Raw genomic sequence first — 14,764 nt, forward strand, 5'->3', positions numbered from 1 at the left:
TAAATATCTTTAATATCGATTTAAATTTAATATCCTTAAATATCAAGAAAAGATCAATCTTTCTAATACTGAGAAATAACTCTTTTTCCCATCACTAGCAAAACGTGCGTTTGGGGCTGACCTGAAAATTCAGTGTCCCACATGGCTACAAAAATAAGGACAACTAGAAGTAGTTATGAATTCTAGGAAATATATTCACGAGTGTGTAAAAATTCTATGGCATTGAATACTTACTCAAAAGAGTCCTACTTGAAAAGAATTCTCAAATCAATGCCATGTTGCTTCCTCTCTACCCAGGATCAGGAGCTTCCCTAGTTTGCATATATCCATATCGACGAGTGGGTATAAAGTCACATTGCGATTATCTGGGTCACTTTAAAATAGGTCATTAGTAGTATTTGTATCTCATCTGTCTAAAAATCCTCCAACACCGAGTGACTTTTAAGCTTTGGGGGTCCCTTGGTAACCCCAGGGACGCCAATTAGATATGCAGACTCCGGGACCCAACCTCCAGACTCTAATCCCAGCGAGCAAGAGAGGGACCCCAAGCCGGCATTTTTAACCATCTGCCCGGGTGAATTCAAAGTGTGGTCCAAAAGCCACTCTCGAGGCGCCTCCGCCTAACACGCTCCCGACTTTAGCCGCCCGGGCCGCGAAACGGACGCCGAGTTAGGCTGTCGGGGGTCGGGAGGCCGCGGGAAGGGGATCGGGGCCAGCGCGTCCACCAGCGACGTCCAGCCCCTGAGGTGAGGAGGGACTGACAAGCGCACCGCAGTTATTTTCAGTATTTCCATAAAGTCCCACGAAGCCGTGTGGCGGGCTGGGAAAAGGGCCTTAACTTTGAAATCCCACGGGTCTGGGTTACCACCAGCCCTGCCGCCTCCTCACAGCGCGTCCCAGCAGTTCCCTTAACGTTCGGGCCTCAGTTTCCCCATCCGTGCAACGGGCTCACGCCATCCCCGGAAGGCTAAGCCGAAACGAAACTAACTCCGCCGCTCGCAGGCAGTTCCTGGCTCTGCTAAGTGCAGCCCGGCCTCCCCAGCCGCCCCGGGAGGACGACCCGGCCCCCAAGCGCGCAGAGCCGGCAGCCGCCTCCCAACGCCCCCGGCCCGGCCCGGCCCGGCCCTCGGCCAGCCACTCACGGGTAGGCATGGCGACCTCGACCGCGCTCGCCGCCACACCGAGGCTCAGCGGGGCCGCCCAAGGTGTGCCGACGGCACCATGACGGCCGTTGCCGGGCTGCAGAGGCCCGGACGAGGCGAAGGGCGGAGGGAGAGGTCGCAGACCCCGCGGTCACGCAACCCAGGGGGCGACAGCTACCACCGCCAGCCCGCTCCCCGCCGGGCGACGCGACGGACGACCCACGCCCATGACGTCAGCGCGCCGCCGCCGTCCCGGCCCCACCCCCGCGGACGGCCGGGGTTGGCCCAGGATCGCTTGCCGCGCGGGTGGAGTGGGTGGCTGGGGACGGCCACGTAGAGAACACCTTCGGCCGCCTTGTGTTTTCGAAGCCTGGTGACCTGCGTGTCATTCGTTTTCCTTGCTCTCTGTTGGGGTGCATCACTCTGCGTTTGCGAGGATGATGGCTTTGAACGCACGGAATATCTGTGGGCTTTTTCTTTTGCTGTCGGTTTAACTTGCAGTGCGTTTTGCCTAATCTGAAAACATGGTTTATTTGAGTCGCACTAAGGTCATTTGGGGTGATGACTACTCATTTTCTGAGAGGACAGAAAATGTAATTTCCTTCTGTTCTTCTGGTGACTTTCAGAGCGACCTAACCCCTCAGGAGTTAGTCTCCTCTGGAGAGGGCATCTCTGTGCACTTGGCTGAGCTACTCTTCTTGACTCTGGGTGTCATCAAATATTGAAGTATCTAACAGTCACCAAGCTGAGCAGACACCGGGAGCCAGAACGCTGAGCAATGCATGTACATTTTGCTAGGTGCGGTGCGCTGCGGACAGCCCAGATGGAGAAATAAAAGCTGACCCCAGAGATCTAACACAGCGTTCCTCAAAGTGGGTCAAAGTGGACCAGGATCCTTTGTGCCTGGATCCCCTGGGGATCTGTTGAAAAGCAGATTCCTAGGTGCTGAGCCAAACCTACAAACACATATGCAGATGATTTAAATACAATTTTAATTTTGAGAACCTTTGTCCTAAAAGGTAGTGCTAACTTTCTGATTAAGAAATGATATTGTGCAGTACTGGGAGGAGAAGATGACCATCAGAGCCAGGAAGCGCTGAGGAGAAATTAGTCTTGACTCCAGGTGGACTTGGAAGAAAGCAGAATTTGAATTAGCAGAGACCTAGGGAGACTGAAAGAGGCTGGAGAGAGGGCAGACGGTAATTTAGAGTGAGTCATAGCCTCTGGGAAGAGGAGAGTGTGTACTGTACCTATAAAAGAGACTGTCCAGCCAGGCACGGTGGCTCACGCCTGTAATCCTAACACTTTGGGAGGCCGAAGCGGGCAGAGGGTGGATCACCTGAGGTCAGGAGTTGGAGACCAGACTGGCCAATACGGTGAAACCCGTCTCTACTGACAATACAAATATTAGCCGGGCATGGTGGCGCATGCCTGTAATCTCACTCAGCTACTTGGGAGGCTGAGGCAGGAGAATCTCTTGAACCCAGGAGTTAGAGGTTGCAGGGACCTGAGATCGCACCACTGCACTCCAGCCTGGGCGACAGAGCAAGACTCTGTCTCCAAAAAAAAAAAGAGAGAGAGAGAAACTGTCCCTTGCTAACAGTAAAGACCAAACTACCAAGTGCTTGGCCAACACTCACTTATGTTTCAATGCACTGTTGCCTATTTTATCATCTATAAAGTCTTTCCTGCTCCTAGCTTTCTCCCCAAGACTTTGGTGTTATCTTGATTCCTCTCTGCTACAGCACTTTCCACACTGCGTCCTAAATAAACTGTCATGAGTGCTTGTGTTTTACCATGGGCCTATATGCTTTTCAGAAATTGGCAAAAGCCATATTCTGTTCACATTTATGTATCCTTGCCTGGCACACAGTTGGGGGCCAGAGTATATTAAGTCATAACTAGATAAATAAAGTATTTTATTCAACAGTATGAAAACAAAAACAAGTAAACAAAACTAGTTAATAACTTTACATTCAACCTTGGAATGTCTTTTAAGAAACTGTTCTGTGATTTGCATTAAATTATCAGAAGCACAGCTCTGCAGGGGGAATGGTGTGGTAGAGAAACCGTGGAGGTAGGCAGCCAAATTGGAAGGCTTCATTACAGAAGAGAATGTTAGGTGGTTAGTCTTGCCGGTGGCAGTAGGAAAAGAAAGAGCCGAATCTTACTGTAGAAAAAGAATCCCTGGGATTTGTTGGCTGCTGACTTGGGAGCAATAGAGAGGCATCTGTTAGTTATGTAACTCCAAGGTTGGAACAAGGAAAGTGGTGGTGCTGGAGAGCAGTAGACGAGTCAGGAAGAAATGCTGTTTTAGGGAAGGGATGTGAAGAACGTATGAGTTTCTCCTTGACATACTGAGCTTGAGGTGACATCAGAGGGAGACATCTGAGTGAATAAATCTGAAGGCAGCTGGGCAAGCCAGGATGAAGGTGGGCTGAGGGATCTTAGGGTGGGAGATTTGGAAATCTTTGGCCCTGGGACAGGAGCTGACGCTGGGTGTCAGAGAGAGCCCTTTGAGGGAGGATGTGGAGCCAGTGAAGGCACAGAGAGAGATGAGATCTAGAGGGTACAGTGCCCCAGGAGCCAAGGGAAGACACGACTCCAAAAGGACAGACATCCCTGCTTACATTACCTTGAAAAAGATGCAGATCCCAAAGGCCCTGGAATTGTCCTGTGCAGACTGTTTTGTTTTTTTTCTTTTTTAATCCTCTTGGTCGTTTGGTTTTGTATTGTTGCCAGAAATAAAATCAGCAGCCAAAGATTCTGAGGAAGGACAACTGAATGTCAGAAATAATGGTGTCATCATGTTTCAGTTATATATACAGTACCAGCATTTTTTTTCCTCGTTTGTGCACATAGGATTTAGGTAGCAATGTTACCATACCCCTACCCGTTCTCTTATACCCCTACCCGTTCTCTATCCTATCGTCTGGATCAGAGTTCTGCCAGTAGATCCCTCCAGTCAGCCCCCACTTCCTTTTTGTTTTTTTGAGACACAGTCTCACTGTCACCCAGGCTGGAGTGCAGTGATGCAATCTCAGCTCACTGCAGCCTGTGCCTCCTAGGTTCAAACAATTCTCCCACCTCAGCGTCCGAAGAACTGGAACAACAGGTGTATGCCACCACACCTGGCTAATTTTTGTATTTTTAGTAGAGATGTGGTTTTGCCATGTTGGCCAGGCTGGTCTCAAACTCCTGGCCTCAAGTGTTCTGCCTGCCTTGGCCTCCCAAAGTGCTGGGATTACAGGTGTGAGCCACCATGCCCGGCCCCCCACCTCCTACTTCTGAAAGCAGTGAGTCTGCCATCATCTTTGGTACTTGGTCTAGGAGGGTTAGCCCCCCCTGGCCCACTCTTTCTGTCCCCTTTTGCAAACACCCTTCCCCTGTCTATCCCCCTGTGTCAGTGCTCCTCTCTTAGAGCCCAGTCTGGGCTGGCAGGAACTGGGATTTAGCCATCTCACTTGATGCCCACACTGCTCAGCTCTTGTCCTGCACACTGTGTGTGGTAGACATGGAGACCAGCCACCAGATCCCTTTAAGAGGGGATGCACTGCCTTGGTGTTTGGGCCACTTTCGTGTTTGAGCTCAGTGTTGGAGGTGATGCTTTTGCCAGGGTGCAGGGCAGGCAGAGTGCCCTTTCTAACATGCAAATCTAATGATAACTCTGATATGATTTGGATGTTTGTTCCCTCCAAATCTCATACTGAAATTTGATCCCCCAAATTGGAGATGGGACCTAGGTGGAAGATGTGTGGGAGATGTGGGATGGATCCGTTATAGACAATTTGGTGCCTTCCTTAAGGTAATGAATAAGTTCTCTGTTAGTTCCTGCACAATCCGATTGCTAAAAAATTTCTGGTACCTCCTTCCCCTCTCTCACACCTGGGTGATGCCTGCTTCCCACCCACTTCCACCATGAGTAGAAACTCCCTGAAGCCCTTGCTGGAAGGAGACACTGGCACCATGCTTCTTATACAGTTTGCAGAACTGTGGCCCAAATGAAGATCTTTTCCTTACAAATTTCCCAGCCTCAGTTATTCCTTTGTAGAAATGCAAATGACTATGACCTCTCACCTGCTAACACTTGTCTATGGCTCAGTAGAGTGTTCAATCTACAATTCAATTCCCTTAGTTTAGCACAGGAAGCCTTTCAAGGCCTGACATTGAGAGCTCTTCAGTTCCCCCACATGACAACTTATGCTCTGCTTTCCCTGGCCCTAATGAGTGTACAATTCTCAGAAACCACTCTGCTGTAGCACTCTTCCATTCTTTTGCCCACGCTCTTTGCCCTGCTAGAGTGGGCTTTCCTCTCCCCTCTTCTAGCTAACTTCCAAACTCCCTGTGAGTGTTCGGTGTAAGTAAGTATGCCCTATGACCTGGAGATCATCTTCTGGGTATATATCCTGGAAAATTTCTCACCAGGGTCCATAAGGAACATGCATAAAAAGATTCACTGAAGTTTTGTTCATGGTAATGGGGAGTTGGAGGCCACCTAGGTGTTTGTCACTTGCAGAACAGGGTAGATTCATATGTACTGTGGGTGCGTATCAGCAATATGGATTGATCTTAAAAATGCAGACCTGGCCGGGTGCGGTGGCCCATGCCAGTAATCCCAGCACTTTGGGAGGCCGAGGCAGGCAGATTACTTGAGCTCAGGAGTTCAAAACCAGCCTGGCCAACATGGTGAAGCCCTGTCTTTACTAAAATTGCGAAAATTAGCTAGGTGTGGTGGTGGGTGCCTGTAATCCCAGCTACTTGGGAGGCTGAGGCAGGAGAATTACTTGAACCCGGGAGGCGGAAGTTGCAGTGAGCCAAGACCACTGCACTCCAGCCTGGGCAACAAGAGTGAAATCCATCTCAAAAAAAAAAAAAAATGCTGAATTAAGAAGCATCAGTATTTATATCACAGTGCTATTTGTGTCATTGTCTTTTTAAAATAAAAAACATGTACATAGAAAACATGTTTTCTTTTTGAGATGGAGTCTTGCTCTTGTCACCCCAGCTGGAGTGCGATGGCACAATCTTGGCTCACTGCAACCTCTCCCTCCCAGGTTCAAGTGAGTCTCCTGCCTCAAACTTCCAGGTAGCTGAGATTACAGGCTCTGGCCACCACACCCAGCAGTTTTTGTATTTTTTTTTAGTAGAGATGGGGTTTCACCATGTTGGCCAGGCTGGTCTTGAACTCCTGACCTCGTGATCTGCCTGCCTAGGCCTCCCAAAGTGCTGGTATTACAGGCATTAGCCACTGTGCTCAGCCAGAAAACATGGATTTTAACAATTATACATAAGCAGATGAGGGGAAAGGGAATGAGAATAGGGAAATATGGGGAAAAAAATAACAAAAAAAGGACTTTGAACAGAAAGTATGCAATGAATAAGGTGTGTGATTGCTGCAGTCTTTGCAACTGACTTAAAAAAAAAAAGGAACAAATTATTTTCAAATATCACTAAGTCCAAAAAGACCTTCCAAGACCTCTAAGTTGGCTTTTAGGTGCCACTTTCAAGATCCCAGAGCTAATTTGCATACCTCCATCCTGTCTCTGAAGGGCCGTAGTGCTTTTTGTGGTACATAGCAGGTAGCGGGGATTCTCAATAACTGGGGTGGATTCTAGGAAGGGCTTCTAAGGCCTGCATGTCCAGGTGGGGTAAAGAACCAAGGTAATGTGGACGTTAACTTGTCCTTATTTATAAGAACAAGAGTCAGGACTGGAATATTTGTTACCTCATGACCTATATATTAATCATCACTAATAGTACCTGTTTATTTTGTTTAAACTCTTCAAAAGCCAATGTTGAGTTCAAATCAGGAAAGACATTCACTAGCATTTAAAGAGGAGAGTACTTTCTTTTTTTATGTTTTCTGGCACATTTTCAGAATACATGCCATTAAAATAGAAGTTCTTTGTCCCTTCTTTTATTCCTTCTCAGAAAGTAAGAGGTCAAAGTAATATTAGAAAGGTCATTGTTGACATCCTATTAGAGCATCAGCTTTCAGCTCAAATTGTCCAAAATAGCTCTGTTTCCAGTTTAGTCCAGTATTTGTTCCAATTTCTAAATCCTGCACTGAGATAATTCATTTTTAATTAGCATGCATTTTAGTGCTTCAAAGGTAATTGCCAGCCAATTTACAGTTTATAGGAAAGAACTAATCAGGCTATACATTTACTCCTCCTAAAAGCTTATTCCAAAAAAGTCATAATGATGCAATTGGATGTTCTCATTGCTTAGTTTTTCTTTCTCACTATAGATCAATAATATGCCCTTTTTGTTTCATTTCATTCCATTTCATTTTACCATTGATTAATTGTAACTGAGGGCTTTCCAGTTCTTATGAGGCATAAAAAAACACAGACTTTAGACTTAGAAAACCTCAGTTTGAATTCTGTTTCCCCCCAAAAGGAACTGGAAACACTTATGAAAACATATGAAAAGGATAAGTCTTGCTAAAGTAAATGAAGATGCAGACCGGGTCTAAAGAATCCCTCAGCAGATAAAACCAGTTAGGTCTAGTAAGTGAACTAAGCCTTGCTTGATTTGCACCCATAAGCAATACTTATCTTGAGCTATTTATTAAAAATGTTGAAATTCAAGAAAAACAGAACTTAAGCTCAACCATTCAGAAGTTACCAGCAAACGTATATAAACAGGGACTTTCTAATGGAATAAACCAAGTATGGCGACTACATAATTATAATCAATCAAATACTTGCTTTGCTTTACTTCTCTGTCCATTCTATAGAAGCCTTCCCCTGGCGTTCCCTCAGAAGTGGTTCCCAAGCAGCCCTATTCATGCATTGCTGTTTGTGCAAATAAACTCTTTAAAATTTTTATTATGCCTCAGTTTACTTTTCTTTTTTTGAGATGAAGTTTTGTTCTTACTGCCCAGACTGGAGTACAATGGTGCAATCTTGGCTCACTGCAACCTCCTTCTCCCAGGTTCAGGCAACTATCCTGCCTCAACCTCCCAATTAGCTGGAGTTATAGGCATGCACCACCATGCCTAGCTAATTTTGTATTTTTAGTAGAGACAGGGTTTTACCACGTTGATCAGGCTGGTCTTGAGCGCCTGACCTCAGGTGATCTTCCCACCTCGGCCTCCCAAAGCACTGGGATTACAGACATGAGCTACCAGGCCTAGCGAGTTTACCCTTTAACAACCTCTAATCCAGAAGATCATTACTGGACCTTTTCTGTGCTATCCAGAACATTGTGCAAGACAGACACTCAGATCACACCATGAGCCAAATGTCTCAGTCACCTCTGCTTTATAAAGAGAATTGCAAATAGATAGGGAGCAAAATCTTGAGGTAATCAGGTTAAGAGTTCTTGATTAAATCAGACAAAGCAGCTGGAAACCCTTAGAAACACTATCATTTTAAACAATTAGAGGAAAGCATTAGCTCTCATTGTTATTTACTAAAAGCGTAGCTAGCTTTAGCATTTAACACAGAGTGTAGGGGATCTGCAAAAAGGAAAGAAAAAAAACCTCTTAAATATTGTCGCATTCTAGGCAGTGAGATCTTTTACAAGACTTTTATGACAATGGGAATCAAATCTTATTTATTGCTGTATCTCCTGTACATGGAATATTTTATTTAATAAATATTTGAGGAAGAGTGGGAATATAAACAGAAGAGTGGGAGGGAGGAAGGGGAAAAAATATCAGGACAAGAAACACAGATAGGTCAACCGAAGTATGGAAAGGTCTTCATGGTAGATTGGAAAATGGCTTTCCTTTTTCTACCTCTGGCTACAACACTCTTGCAGTTGATTTTGAGGAATCTCAAAAACAAAAAACAAAAAAACTCCTCCCCCAAAGAGACAGATCTTTCCTCATCCCCGAGTCTGCGTTATTCTTGTAACTTGCTTTGACCAAAGAGACAGTGAGAAACATTATGTGAGCAAAGACTTCGAAAGGGTGAAGAAGCCTGGTCTTTCTATTCAAAGAGAGAGGCCCCAATTCTCCTAACCATTCCAGATGAGGCCACCATATATCAGCCAACCCCTGCTGGTCTACCAGCTAAACAAAGATTCAAAACTCAGCCTAGCCAAAACCCACATCCACCTAAGACCAGCTCAAATCGTCAACACACAGGAGCATTAGCTGAAGAAATCGCTGTTACTTTAAGCCACTAAGTTTGGGAGTGGTTAGTTATGTATCCCCCAATTACTACTACTAGTTTTTACTGTAACTATCGCTAATAATTACTAGCGTATAAAAGTAATCACGGGTGGTGTAATTTAGCAAGCTGTTTGTATGTGCCAACTATCACGCTAAGTACCTTAAGTACATTTTCTGATATAATCCTCACAAAACTCTGAATGGATAAGCATAAGTGTACACATTGTTTTAGCATGAGGAAATTGAGGCACAGAGAGATTAGTTTCCCCAAAGTCACACGAGTCGGTTATGACCCAGGAATTTGAACTCAGCCCTCTCTGTTCACAAACCCAAGATCTTCACCACAGACAGTGTGCAAAGTCATCTGAAGAGCAAATTAGAAGGCCCAACAGGAGACGCATCCTTCCACTCGGTGGATTTAGAGGCAATTATTGTCTCTTTTCCAATCTGTTTTGCAGAAAGAGTGTCAAACCCTCCAGAGGAAGAATCATGCTTTCCATCTGTTTCTAATTTCTTAAAAAATGCCAGTAGGCTTTGTATTGAGTCTCCTTTTAAAGGCTCGAAGCTAAATTACAATCACCATGTAATCGTTTGTTTTTCTCTCATTTGGGAAAAAGACAGAAGTAAGAAATTGTGACTGTTGACTATTGGTTTCAAACTGTAACTATTGTTTCAAACACGTTCTAATTATATCAACCTTCGTCTCTCTCAGAAAATAAACTTTAAAATATTATAATACTCGTACATGCAATATGTGTGCATTCCTATGAGAAATCTTTGTCCATACATTGTTCCATCTTGATCTTTAATGTACCTAGTCATTTATTAAAGATAAATGCATGGTCATTTATTCTAAATGACGAGTGGGGGTAGGATAGTTATTAAATTTGACTCAAATTTAGCTATTTATCACTACTAATTAGTTATTATCACTACTAATTATGTCTACCTTGAATTGGCAGGGGTAGAGGGGAAGGAGGTGGTGGGATAGGGAGTTATTAGAAGTAAAGCCAGAACAATTTATACCTTTAAAGCAGAAACCCAGTTGCAACTAAATCCTATTTATATCTAATGAAATAAGGGAGAGAGGTAGTAGACCTGCTTGGAAATATGAGAAAATCTACTTTGCAAGCAGATGACTGAAACTAGTATGGATAATTCTGGTCGTTGTATCATATTGTTTTGATTAGAGAACCATAAGTCTCTTTGTGTCCTAGATTTTTAACAAGGTATTTATTTTAAAAGAGCAAGAATTAGGCCTAGCCCAGCAAAAGAAGTTCTCAATGTTTTTGACAAGTGCATGAATCAAACTGCCTTGCTAGATCCAGAAATAAGCACTGAGGTCACAGGGAAGTGATGGGAGCATCTGAGAGCCAGTGCGTTACTATGGGGGTTTCTAATGTGAGAACAAGAGATGCTCAGATCTCAAAGAGTTAAGTCATAAAATAAAAACACCATATTAGCTCAATTCTAAGATGCATTTTTTTTTCTCATTTAAATGTTTCTGGTATAAGAATACACCTGACATTTGCTGTCAGCCGAAACTCACCAGCTACGGAAAGGAAGGTATAAATTCCTGCAGCCTGGCACTGTAGCTGTCACTGTCTAACTCAACCATCCCTAGATCCAGGAAATTGTCCCAACAGTCATTTTCACTGGTGTCGTCACATGTGATTGAATTTTGATGTAAATTTGAATTCAATCAAATCTAATTGTTGCTTAAATTGGTTCAAAAATACCACATTAGAATGCAGCATTTAAACAAAAAGTTATTGTGTGTGCAGGCAATGAACCTAAAGTCAGTAAAAAATGGCTCTCTCTAAATCACAGATCTGTTTAGATTATAGATAATAGAGCATAATAATAGATAATTTTCAAAGCTAGGAGAGTTGGTGTGACTGAATCATGCAGCAAGCGATCATTCATCACACAGAGTTCTATGGCTAAATACTTTCAATTAATATTGATAGGCCAGGTGTGGTGGCTCATGCCTGTGATCCCAGCACTTTGGGAGGCCAAGTGGGGCAGATCACGTGAGGTCCAGGAGTTTGAGAACAGCCTGGCCAACATGGCAAAACCCCTAGCTTTGTTTCTAAATGAAACAGAAACAGAAGGCTATTTCTATAGCCTTCTTGGAAATGAATGGAAAGGAATCTAATTTTCCAACAAAGGGATTAGTTGATCCAAGGAAACCCTATGGACTCATAATATGTGGTAAGTGGAATTTCCCACCTTGCTCCCAAACTTAGTTTTGAACTAATTGTCCAAAACCACAGTGAAGTTTGTAGACTTTTAAATGGCACAACTACAGGCAAGCTTGGTAGGATGGGAAAGTCAGAGCATAAGGGACCATTAGATGGCTCAGATAAACAAGCACAGCATGCAGAATGAGCTGTGGAGGGAGAGAAGTGAGAAAGGTGTCACTGATGTTGATACGACTGTTCTCCCACCATGGAGGTAAAGTAATACAATTTTATATAACTAAGCAGGTGACAGAGCCTAGACATTTAATAAGTCATATCCAAAACGGTCTAATTTAATTGCAAATCTTTTAAGACTAGTTTTTCTCCATGGTAGTTTATTCTAATATTCAATAAAATTGTTCTTAATATAGTCTGGCCTGCTTTACTTGTTTTATCATAGTGCTAACAAGAAAATAAAGCATATCTTCTAAATCACGTTGAGACATATTATGTTAACAAATTTAGTATAATCTCACATAGACCAACTTCAGTTTCTAACTGCTGTTATAATGACATAGGCTAGTGAAAAGCAGTTTTTGATAGCATTAACTACAAGTCTTTGCAGGTTTCAGTGATTCCAGCTGGAGAGTAAAGTCCAATCTCTCTAATGAAAATTATGTTTTAAGAAGACATGCATGCTAATTAAAAAGAAACTGTAAAATGCAGAAAAGTATTTTAAAAAATACTAGTTATGTCTAATTCACCTCTCACCTACTCATGGATAACATTTTGCCTCATTTCTTCCGATCTAAATCCTCTTACTTTAGTGCCAGGAGAAAGTAATATCGTGAACTTCAAGGAACTGTAAATGTGGAAAAGACAACAGAATTATATCAAATGTATTTTCATTATTATTCTATTAATATCTCCATCTCTAGCTTATAAGTTTCATGTAGGCAGCAATCATATCTTCATTTGCTCACTCTCGTATCTGGGGCATCTAATAGCCCCTAGTGCCTGCCACATGATAAAAGTTCAGTTAATCGTCATTAGATACATGTTTTGAATGAGTCAGAGTTCTAAATTTCATCCAATAGAAATCAAGTCTGACTGATTCGAGCCAAAAAGGAATTCAGGACACGATAACTGGGTAGCTCATAGAGCAGTCAGGAAAGCCTGAGGTTTTGGCTCAGTAGCTATAGACAAGTTACATGAGACTGGCCTGTGAAGCATTACCAGGCTGCTGCTTGTAACACGGACACACAGTTGTCACTAGCACTGTTCACTGACACTGGACCTTGCTCCTGTTGCCTCTGGTTACTCGGGGTGCCTGCTGCTACAGCTGCTGCTTCCCACTACAAGCAGAGATTCAGAGAGGCCCTGCCCTTTTTTTCTTTTGCATCACTACTTTCTAATTCAAAGTTTCGTGTGGTTAAACCTGGTAGGTAATGTTGAGGTCAAGTACCTAGCTGTAAGAATGGTGGGAAAGCACAGAGATGGCATATCGAGATTCAAGCAGGGGAGGGGTTCTGCCTTACCAGGTAGATTTTCCATACACAGGAGGCTTTACATGCTGGACAGCAGAAAATCATGACAAATGTGCACCCATTTTACTATGCAGCATCAGCACATCCACTTTGTTTCTCCCACATTTTCACTGTCAACAGCAGAAAACCACAAAATAAATCAGTCAACAAAAATATCACCTAATACAATGCAAATATGCCTCAGAAACCTGAAAATATTCTCATCTCCCATGAAGAAGCCAACACAACGCCATTTAAGTTGCTGAATTCCACTCCAAGTCTAGAGTGTCTGAAGCTTCCTTATTCTTATTCCAGTCCAGTCACAATCCTGTCTCAAAATTCTGCATTCCATGGAAGTAAATGCTGAAGTTAACTAGCACTCATCCACCTTATAAAACATAGCAGGACGGAGAAGAAAGCAGAATATTAGTCAATATAGTCGTGTGCATGCAAGACAATGAGGAAAAAGTGTCAGATGCTGAGAACTATTAACTGTAACTGTTTATAAGGTCGGGCTTGGTGTTTACGCATTTGTGAGTTCTCTGCTACACATTTCCTGTTGCCTTTGACTTCCCATTACCCATTATGGGGTAATCAATGCTGCCTCTCTTAGCTTGACAGAAATAATCACCCCAACCAACACCTTAACTCTTATTTCTCCCTGCTCCTCCAGTGAAAGAACCTGCATAGGGAGGTGGCAGCTCAGCTTTCCATTTAAAGAAAACAGTGTTATGAGTCCTAGAGGGAACATTCTTCTCTTAGATACTAAATTTCCTAAACCCTTCAAGTCCAGAGTTGTGGTAATGGACTGCAATGTACTCTGACTATAGAAGAAACAGCCTATATATTACCATCTGGCTCATAGTCATATACCATATTTTATATGCATAACTGCAACTCCATCTTTTAAGGTAGTAGAAGAAGGCCATGAGTGCTTGGGACATAGGGTATATGACAAGATTAGTGAATCCCATAGACTTAAATGTCTGTCGTTTTTTCACTGTAGAATAGGATTCTTGTTCTGAAGCAATGTGGAGTGTAACGCTTTGATGATGAATAAGGCATTTAGAAATTCTGTGAACCTTCTGGCAGAACATTTCTGGGCAGGGAAGACTTTTGTCTCAGGTTCTGGAGTGCGGAAGGCCAGCTTGTTCCAGGGAAGGATGGAAAAGCAAATTTTGGCATTTCAGATTCCAGAGTGAAGGTGGATTGTTCTTCATCTGTGGAGAGCTCAAATGTTGGATGGGTAAAGACAATAGCTTGTCTTCTTCATCATGAAGAATCTAATCACTCCAAGCAGAAATAAAGTTAGAAATGAAAGGTAATATCCAGAAACCTCATGATCTCTTCCTCGCTCCCACGACTCTGCCCCCAGGTCTCTGCCCCGAGAAGGGGTATGGAGCATTTAACAGGGCTGCATACAGGGCAAGGAGTAATTGTGGCCATTTTAGCAAATAATCTACCACACAGCCTTGCCCTCCTAGACATAGTTGGGGCTGAGAACCTGCAGTTTTCTTTCTTTCCTTTTTTTTTTTTTTTAACTGAGGTAAATTCCTTTTACCACATAACAGAGACAAAATAAAACATATGCCTTCTGTAGGCAAATTAGCCCATAGCAAAAAAGGGGAGACAAAAGGGCTGAGCTGTGAATGTCCAAGTCTTTCTTTTAAATTCATCCAAATGCAATCTTCCCTGAGAGTTAAGTGAAAGTTGGGAGAACCCAGCTGTGTTACTGTGATGGTGCTCCTTCTGCTTGGAGGGAAACAACAGATATAGAGCAGAAATGTT

The 14,764-nt window shown here is 43.4% G+C and overlaps 1 protein-coding gene and 1 long non-coding RNA gene across 24 annotated transcripts in view; both read right to left on the bottom strand.

Annotated features, from left to right (window-relative positions):
• The window catches only part of EFR3A (EFR3 homolog A), a 103,866-nt gene extending 102,508 nt beyond the window's left edge, over positions 1-1,358 (bottom strand). For 16 of the 23 annotated variants that reach the window (XR_013528101.1, XR_008477194.2, XR_013528102.1 and 13 more), the window contains exon 1: positions 1,143-1,358. Coding sequence is in view for 2 of the 23 variants with exons in the window: in XM_002759223.6 (XP_002759269.6) it covers positions 1,143-1,152 (10 nt within the window). In the remaining 21 variants the exon portion in view is untranslated. Of the gene's footprint in view, positions 1-234 lie in introns of all 23 variants that reach the window. The other 7 variants (XM_078353180.1, XM_078353172.1, XM_078353181.1 and 4 more) reach the window with 2 other exon arrangements.
• A 2,438-nt stretch (positions 1,359-3,796) lies between these two features.
• Positions 3,797-13,108, bottom strand: LOC118148592 (uncharacterized). Its single transcript, XR_004735460.2, has 3 exons — positions 12,989-13,108; positions 12,222-12,312; positions 3,797-3,908 (listed from the first exon to the last, which is right to left on the bottom strand). It is a non-coding gene; the product is annotated as an uncharacterized LOC118148592 (long non-coding RNA).
• Between the last annotated feature and the right edge of the window lie 1,656 nt (positions 13,109-14,764).

Source organism: Callithrix jacchus, chromosome 16 (genome assembly GCF_049354715.1).
Source record: "Callithrix jacchus isolate 240 chromosome 16, calJac240_pri, whole genome shotgun sequence".
Lineage (NCBI taxonomy): Eukaryota > Metazoa > Chordata > Mammalia > Primates > Cebidae > Callithrix > Callithrix jacchus.